Source organism: Oncorhynchus clarkii, chromosome 27 (assembly GCF_045791955.1).
Source record: "Oncorhynchus clarkii lewisi isolate Uvic-CL-2024 chromosome 27, UVic_Ocla_1.0, whole genome shotgun sequence".
Lineage (NCBI taxonomy): Eukaryota > Metazoa > Chordata > Actinopteri > Salmoniformes > Salmonidae > Oncorhynchus > Oncorhynchus clarkii.
Window position 1 is genome coordinate 19,775,622 of NC_092173.1, and position 9,259 is coordinate 19,784,880.

The 9,259-nt window shown below is 40.5% G+C and overlaps 1 protein-coding gene across 1 annotated transcript; it reads left to right on the forward strand.

Annotated features, from left to right (window-relative positions):
• The first annotated feature begins 6,464 nt into the window (after positions 1-6,464).
• On the forward strand, positions 6,465-9,194 carry LOC139385637 (dehydrogenase/reductase SDR family member 11-like). Its single transcript, XM_071130868.1, has 7 exons — positions 6,465-6,747; positions 7,346-7,555; positions 7,856-7,950; positions 8,039-8,168; positions 8,481-8,573; positions 8,665-8,730; positions 8,866-9,194. Exons 1-7 carry the CDS (start codon positions 6,616-6,618, stop codon positions 8,905-8,907), a joined length of 768 nt encoding a protein of 255 aa, XP_070986969.1. The 5' UTR covers positions 6,465-6,615; the 3' UTR covers positions 8,908-9,194.
• Positions 9,195-9,259: the final 65 nt, after the last annotated feature.

Sequence of the window (9,259 nt, forward strand, 5' to 3'; positions counted from 1 at the left end):
AGGAGTAGTATGAAGGATCGGAGGACCAAAACGCAGCGTGGTAAGTGTTCAGGTTTTTTAATGAATAATGAACACTGAACAAAACAATAAACATGAAGTAAATCAAACCGAAACAGTCCCGTGTGGCACAGACACTAACACGGAAAATAAACACCCACAACTCAAAAGTGAAACCAGGCTACCTAAGTATGATTCTCAATCAGGGACAACGATTGATAGCTGCCTCTGATTGAGAACCATACTAGGCCGAACACAGAAATCCCAAATTGTAGAAAAACGAACATAGACAACCCACCCAACTCACGCCCTGACCATACTGAAACAAAGACATAATAAAAGAACTAAGGTCAGAACGTGACACTCTCCTTGTTCAGGTGGCGTTCGGAGGTCGATCGCTGCTCCACTTTTCATTGTTCCATGTGTTTTGTCTTGTTTCCTCGCACACCTGGTTTACATTCCCTAATCACACTACATACAGTGGGGCAAAAAAGTATTTAGTCAGCCACCAATTGTGCAAGTTCTCCCACTTAAAAAGACGAGAGAGACCTGTAATTTTCATCATAGGTACACTTCAACTATGAAAGACAAAATGTAAAAAAAAAAATCTGAAAATCACATTGTAGGATTTTTAATGAATTTGTTTGCAAATTATGGTGGAAAATAAGTATTTGGTCACCTACAAACAAGCAAGATTTCTGGCTCTCACAGACCTGTAACTTCTTCTTTAAGAGGCACCTCTGTCCTCCACTCGTTACCTGTATAAATGGCACATGTTTGAACTTGTTATCAGTATAAAAGACACCTGTCCACAACCTCAAACAGTCACACTCCAGACTCCACTATGGCCAAGACCAAAGAGCTTTCAAAGGACACCAGAAACAAAATTGTAGACCTGCACCAGGCTGGGAAGACTGGATCTGCAATAGGTAAGCAGCTTGGTTTGAAGAAATCAACTGTTGGAGCAATTATTAGGAAATGGAAGACATACGAGACCACTGCCAGGGACTCAAATCCTGCAGTGCCAGACGTGTCCCCCTGCTTAAGCCAGTACATGTCCAGGCCCGTCTGAAGTTTGCTAGAGAGCATTTGGATGATGCAGAAGAAGATTGGGAGAATGTCATATGGTCAGATGAAACCAAAATATAACTTTTTGGTTAAAAACTCAACTCGTCGTGTTTGGAGGACAAAGAATGCTGAGTTGCATCCAAAGAACACCATACCTACTGTGAAGCACGGGGGTGGAAACATCATGCTTTGGGGCTGTTTTTCTGCAAAGGGACCAGGGCCACTGATCCGTGTAAAGGAAAGAATGAATGGGGCCATGTATCGTGAGATTTTGAGTGAAAACCTTCTTCCATCAGCAAGGGCATTGAAGATGAAACGTGGCTGGGTCTTTCAGCATGACAATGATCCCAAACACACCGCCCGGGCAACGAAGGAGTGGCTTCGTAAGAAGCATTTCAAGGTCCTGGAGTGGCCTAGCCAGTCTCCAGATCTCAACCCCATAGAAAATCTTTGGAGGGAGTTGAAATGCCGTGTTGCCCAGCAACAGCCTCAAAACATCACTGCTCTAGAGGAGATCTGCATGGAGGAATGGGCCAAAATACCAGCAACAGTGTGTGAAAACCTTGCAGAAAACTTCTGACCACTGTCATTGCCAACAAAGGGTATATAACAAAGTATTGAGATATACTTTTGTTATTGACCAAATACTTATCTTCCACCTTAATTTGCAAATAAATTCATAAAAAATCCTACAATGTGATTTTCTGGATTTTTTCCCTCATTTTGTCTGTCATAGTTGAAGTGTACCTATGATGAAAATTACAGGCCTCTCTCATCTTTTTAAGTGGGAGAACTTGCACAATTGGTGGCTGACTAAATACTTTTTTGCCCCACTGTATATATTCCCTCTCTTCCCCCATGTCTTTGTGTGGAATTGTTTTTGTTACGTGTTTTGAGTGACGCGCCAGGCTCTTTTTTCTCCGGGTACCATGTTCAACCCGTGGTGTGTTTAACTGTTAAACAATTTGCATCCTTGTGACTTTGTTGAGCTTTTTACTTTTGCCTTTGGCTGGAGGTTTGTTTGACGCAGTTGCGTCCGTCTGTTGTTGCTTCTGCCAAATAAAGTGTGCGCCTGATCACAACTCTCTGCTCTCCTGCACCTGACTACACCAGTAGCGCACAACCTTGACACTCGTAATATTCTCTGAACTATTTGAGAATATTCCCAGTGTCAAACCATTTGGAGAAAGTTCCTAGAACATTACTAAAGTTCAACTGAAATATAACCATGTTTGAGCTTTTAGGAAACATTCTTAAGTAATGAAATACTAAGAAAATACTTTTTTTGTCAAGTTCCTTACTCTTACTCTCCAACTACCAAAGCACCCTCTAGTGGCCTCATGGGTGGGATTTGTCATGGTTTTTCATGATTTCATAATTCATTAATTAACAGTATTTAATTGTTCCCCAGAGAAAATCTGGTGTTTCTATCTGAAATGGTTTTGTTATATTTCCGTCTTCTGTGATGTACAGTATATAAAGTGTAATATTGGGATGCAAACTCAAAATTGAATAAATTTCAACTCTATATCTGACATGGTACAGGTGTCTTCTTGTTTTTAAGCCCATAACCATGTGTGTATACTTTTGTTTCAAAGAATATTTGTTTAAGACTACCAAGAAACACCCTGTGTGACTCTGATTTAGGACACTGCAGTAAAAGGTTAAACATACTGAGAATGTTTCAAAGCCAAGCAACTATCCTGCACCATTCCCAGAATGTGTTGGTAAGGTTGTATGCAAAATAGCCATAGGACAACCCCGCACTCAACAAGCTCTAAGAAACATATGGTTCTCAGAATGTTTTGTGCTAGCTGGGTACTGGCCTTTGAGGCAGACAGAGTCCCCCATAGATGTCAACAGAGCCGGCTATAGCCTTTTGGGGGCCCTAAGCAAGATTTGGTTGGGGCACTCACCTCGCGGCAAAACATTTTAGTGGCCCCCCTCTTGACCTGTGGAGAGATTTATTTAAATGTTTTTCCTGTAATTCTACACATTTTTCAAAGGGACATAGGGAAAATGTTGCGGTTTAAAAGTATGTTTTCTGCAATTCTACACATTTTGCCATGGGGCGGAGAGAAAACGTTGCAATTATACTATTTTGCAATTGGGCAGATAGACAGCCAGGGGGCCTTAAGCGACCACTTACAGTATGTCGTGCACACACAATCCATGTCTAAATAGTCTCAAGGCTTAAAATCTTTATTTAACCTGTCTGTAAACAATATAAATGTACAAATACATTCTAAATTGGTTACATAAATAATGATGATTACTAAATGTTGCATGAAATGTAAATATGAAATATCAAAACCGAATGGAAAGCCCCTTGTTAATATGTATTGGCAATAATTGACTTAATGGTGAGGCATGGAACAATATTTTTTTTGTGCTTTTGTCAAGCTGGATGTTTGAAATATGAGTAGATGATTTCAGTCATGCTTCTTCAGGAATGGAATAAAGACAATTAGCACTTGAATGTTGTAAATGAATACTGTGTGTAAATACTGGAGGGATGTATGATTGTTAATAAAATTGTTCATAGACACATTTTTTATACTGTGTCTGCAAGTAATTTGAATTACGTTTAAATCGTCGAAGCAACGACCTGATAAAACGTCTCTTCAACTTTCACTTTCAACCAAAACCGAACTTAGACTGACATCTTTGTATTGTCGTCTTTTAAATGACATAAAAAACAAGTATTTTCAACAACACTTTCAACCAAAACCGAACGTAGATTAGACGTCAAGCATAGTCGTCTTTTCAACAACATTTTTCTAGGTGGGTTATGTCTGGAACCAGCCCTGGATGTCAGACCACTCCAGAACCCCCAGGAGTCAATGTGTAATTTCAACGCTTCTCGAATACTCCTCACATGACATCATTTACAAATCCATGTTGGAGCTTATTGTTATACACTCTTAGAAAAAAGGGTTCTTCAGCTGTCCCGTAGGATAACCTTTTTTTGGTTAAAGGTAAAATACCCTTTTGGTTCCAGGCAGAACCATTTTGGGTTCTATGTAGAACACTCTGTGGAAAGGGTTCTACATGGAACCCAAAACAGTTATATTTGGAACCAAAAGCGTTCTACCTGTGAATCAACCAGGGTTCTCCTAGAGAGGGGTTGGTTATTTAGCAACAAAACTGAAGCATACGCAACTACGAGCCAAAACAGATGGACTTGGCTTCGATTGTTGACAACATGTAAACTACAGTGCAGTCGGAAAGTATTCAGACCGCTCACGCTCATCAATCTACACACAATACCCATAATGCAACGTGAAAACAGGTTTGGAGATTTAAAAATATATATATATATATTTTAAAAAAAAAATATATATATATATATATATATATATATATATATATATATATATATACATAAAGAAAATATAGCAGTTACATAAGTATTCAGACCCTTTGCTATGAGACTCGAAAATGAGCTTGGGTGCATCCTGTTTCTATTGATCATCCTTGAGATGTTTACACAACTTGATTGGAGTCCACCTGTGCTAAATTGAATTGATTGGACATGATTTGGAAAGGAACACACCTGTCTATAAAAGGTCCCACAGTTGACAGTGCAGGTCAGAGCAAAAACCAAGCCATGAGGTCAAGGGAATCCGTAGAGCTCCGAGACAGGATTGTGTCAAGGCACAGATCTGACGAAGGGTACCAGAACATGTCTGCAGCATTGAAGGTCCCCAAGAACACAGTGGCATCCATCATTCTTAAACGGAAGAAGTTTGGAACCACCAAGACTCTTCCTTGAGCTGGCCGCCAAGCCAAACTGAGCAATTTGGGGAGAATGGCCTTGGTCAGGGAGGTGACCATGAACCCGATGGTCACTCTGACAGAGCTCCTGAGTTCCTCTGAGAAGATGGGAGAACCTTCCAGAAGGACAACCATCTCTGCAGCACTCCACCAATCAGGCCTTTATGATAGTGGCCAGATGGAAGCCACTCCTCAGTAAAAGACACATGACAGCCCGCTTGGACTATCCCAGATGCATCTAAAGGACTCTGGTCTGATGAAAATAAGATTGAACTCTTTGGCCTGAATGCCAAGTGTCACGTCTGGCGGAACCAGGCACCATCCTTATGGTGAAGTATGGTGGTGGTAGCATTATGCTGTGGGTATTTTTCAGCAGCAGGGACTGGGAGACTAGTCAGGATTGAGGGAAAGATGAATGGAGCAAAGTACAGAGGATCCTTGATGAAAACCTGCTTCAGAGTGCTCAGGACATCAGACTGGGTCTAAGGTTCACCTTCCAACAGGACGATGACTCTAAGCACACAGCCAAGACAACGCAGGAGTGGCTTAGGGACAAGTCTCTGAATGTCCTCAGTGTCCCAGCCAGAGCCCGGACTTGAACCCGATCTAACATCTCTGGAGAGACCTGAAAATAGCTCTGCAGCGACACTCTCCATCCAACCTGACAGAGCTTGAGAGGATCGGCAGAGAAGAATGGGAGAAACTCCTCAAATACGGGGGTGTCAAGATTGGAGCGTCATACCCAAGAAGTCTTGAGGCTGTAATCGTTGCCAAAGGTGCTTCAACAAAGTACTAAGTAAAGGGTCTGAATCCTTATGTAATTGCGATATTTCAGTTTTGTTTTTCAATACATTTGCAAACATTTCTAAGAACCTTTTTTTGTGGTATTGTTTGATGAGAGAAAAAACGATTTTATCCATTTTAGAATAAGGCTGTAACGTAACAAAATGTGTAAAAAGTCAAGGGGTCTGAATACTTGCCGAATGCACTGTAGTTACCAGCAATTTGTTGCAAAGGGATATACATATAGGCCTATCACAAATTGTGAAACCACCAGGTTCTGTGTTCCCTGAAGCAGGGACCTAACTTTCACTAGGGACGGGGAGATATCCCCCACATTCTGAAATTGCATTTTTGTCCCCCTCAGTTGTATAATTGGAATGTGATACAAAACGAGGCTGGGGTGTACTTTTGGACCCTGCAGAGACCGAGCAGCTGGGTAGGCTGTTTGGAGTGTTTATCTGACCAGATAAAATAATTATTATATTATTATGTTCTCCCACTTCTAAAACCAAAGTTGTGCCCCTGCTGAAATGTATTTGAAGTTAACACGCATATTTTTATTGGCAGACAGAGAGAGTATCCGGCTAACTACACTACATTTCACTAGAGTAGGGCTTTAGGACTCCCGAGTGGCGCAGCGGTCTAAGGCGCTGCATCTCTGTGTAAGAGGCGTCACTGTAGTCCATGGGTCGAATCCAAGGACTAATTGTCATTGTAAATAAGAATTTGTTCTTAAATGACTTGCCTGGTTAAATAAAATAAAAATAGGAAAGGAAAGGGCTTGAACAGCAATCAGTCATCTTATGAATATTCAATCATGTGCGAGGGACAAGGGGGTTGGCCTGAGTTTCATTGGGCACGAGTTAGGGAGTTTGTGCACCTATCAGTGGATACAACGTAGCTGATACTCTGCGAAATTCTGAACGATTTGAGAACAGTATACAATTGAACAACTTTAGGAAATACAGTATCCAGTTGTGTTGATAGACTATGGATCGCTGGAAAGGTAGAGTGGCGCTTGTTACCGGGGCTTCTGTTGGAATCGGAGCGGCGATTTGCAAGGCTCTTGTCCAGCACGGCATGAAGGTTGTCGGCTGTGCCAGGAACGTCGAGAAAATAGAGGTGGGGGCCATGTATGTGTTGTAGCCTTTTTGTTGTTGCTACTTTTTGAACTGTGCTGACTAGGCACTAGGCACTACTATCTTAGCCCAATATTGGACTAAAGGAGCTAACCTTACTCCAATGACCTTACATGTTGTGGGCGAATTGGCTCTGGAAAACTAAACAGCCAAATACTGAATATCAATTGCGGTACGGTTCTAGAAACATAAACCCCTATACTTTCATATGACATCAAACAATTTCACAAATTCAAAATAAACACTTACTGCACTATTTCATATGTAGCCTATATGGGCCAACAAATAAATCATTTACATGTCACCTGCATTCTGTCACAAGGTTTGCATCACACGTTTTAGGTTTATTATAGATTACTACAGTCTCATGGCACCTGATCTATACCAATTGTGAAGTATTCTTTGCAAACTGTTTCATTACTTTTATGATGTGTGCCATAGTACTCACAGTAGTATATGATATTATAGAAAATATTATGTGTCAAATGAAGCACATTTGGGAATTACTTTCACATGGCTTCACCATGGTGTTTTAACCTATGGAACATAGTGCATGAAGTAATCTTACCTTTTGATTTTAGAAACTGGCAGCAGAGTGTCAGAGCGCTGGGCACAGTGGCACCCTTGTTCCCTACAAATGTGACCTTTCAAATGAAGAGGAGATCCTTTCCATGTTCTCTGCCATCAAGACTCTCCATCAGGGAGTGGATGTGTGCATCAACAATGCTGGCCTGGCCCATTCAGAGTCACTGTTGAATGGCAAAACCGATGGCTGGAGGACAATGATTGATGTAGGTGTCACTGTCAATGATCTCTGTGTTTATATCAAATGCTGTCCATATTTATCTTTTATTTCGATTTTTTTTGTCATTTAGCAGGCACTCTTATCCAGAGCGACTTAAAAGCAAGGCATGATTTTCGCTATCCTGTGTCATGCGCTCCATCATTTAATAACATTTGTTATTGATGTATGTTTAAATCTCTGTGTTGTTACTGACCTTATTTATCAACAAAAAACAAGTGATGGCCGTCACACTTTCTTCAGTCCAATATTTAATATCGCATTGATATTCAACGGATGTATTTTACAGCTGAACGTCATTGCATTGTCTATCTGCACACGAGAGGCATACCAGTCTATGAAGGAGAGGAAGGTGGATGATGGACATATCATCAACATAAACAGGTAAAGTACAACTTTATCTCTACCTCCAGATATGCAATTGGACAATCCACTGGTAGAACAAACCATAGTGTATCTTCTTCTATTCTAGTATGAGTGGACATCGTGTAGTTTTCAGTGCTGATACACACTTCTATAGTGCCACCAAGTATGCTGTGACTGCCCTGACCGAAGGGTTGCGTCAAGAGCTGCGAGAGGCTAAAACCCACATTCGAGCCACGGTAAGTTATTCATTCTTAGAATGAAATATTTCTAATAAGAAGAGTATTGTTAATGAGCTGATCAGTCGTCCAAAGCCACCCAGCACTGAATTGTGCTAATTTGTCATATTGTGAGTACTGTACACCAACAGTACACTGCTGAAAACGATGGTGTTCTATTATTGGTAACACTCCACAATATCAGGCCAATGTGTCCTCATCATAGACCACATTGATGTTTACAAATCTATCTAGCTAATGCACAATGTAATCGTTAGAGCCATCTAATGTAAAACTGTCACTAACCCTGTGTTTCTGTTTTCCTCTGAACAGTGTATATCTCCTGGTATAGTGGAAACAGAATTTGCTTTCCGACTTCACAGCCTCCATCCAGAGAAGGCTGCTGCTACCTACAACAGTATGAAGGTGAATAATAACAATAATAATGATATCTGTGCATACAGGCTATATGATTGTTTTTGAATGTGTACGTTATAATTCTACTGCCTTCCTACAGTGTTTGGAAGCAGTCGACATTGCCAGTGCTGTAACGTATGTCTTAGGCACACCGCCACATGTTCACGTAAGTAGGAGACTTGTCTGTCTCAGTGTTCTTTGCACACTCTGTTCACTTCCATCAATGTTTGAATGAATGGGGGGAAAGTTTTTCATAATCTGACAAATAATAACTACCATACTCCTGTCTTTAAATATCTAGATTGGAGATGTTCAAATGCGACCTGTGGAGCAAGTGTCATAGAGCAGTCCTGCAGGAGGAATCTGATGCACCTTGTTCATCTCAAAGAAGATTTAAAGTTGGCTTAAAGCTGTAGGATTGTGGAGTTTTTGAATTGTGATTTTGGGTCTGATCCGAAAATTATTATTTGCCATGAAAATTATTGTAGGCTACACTGCAGCCCCTTTACAATCTGATACAACCTGATAATACTGACATTGTGTAACAACACTATTGCAATTTTCCATCAGTATTTTGATCATTTTAATTTTAATTAATGTGTTTTCTAAAATAAAGTTATTTCAAGTGAATTTTGTGTGCTGGTGTTGATACAATATAGTAAACACAAGATCCAATTAAACTGAATAACATTTTC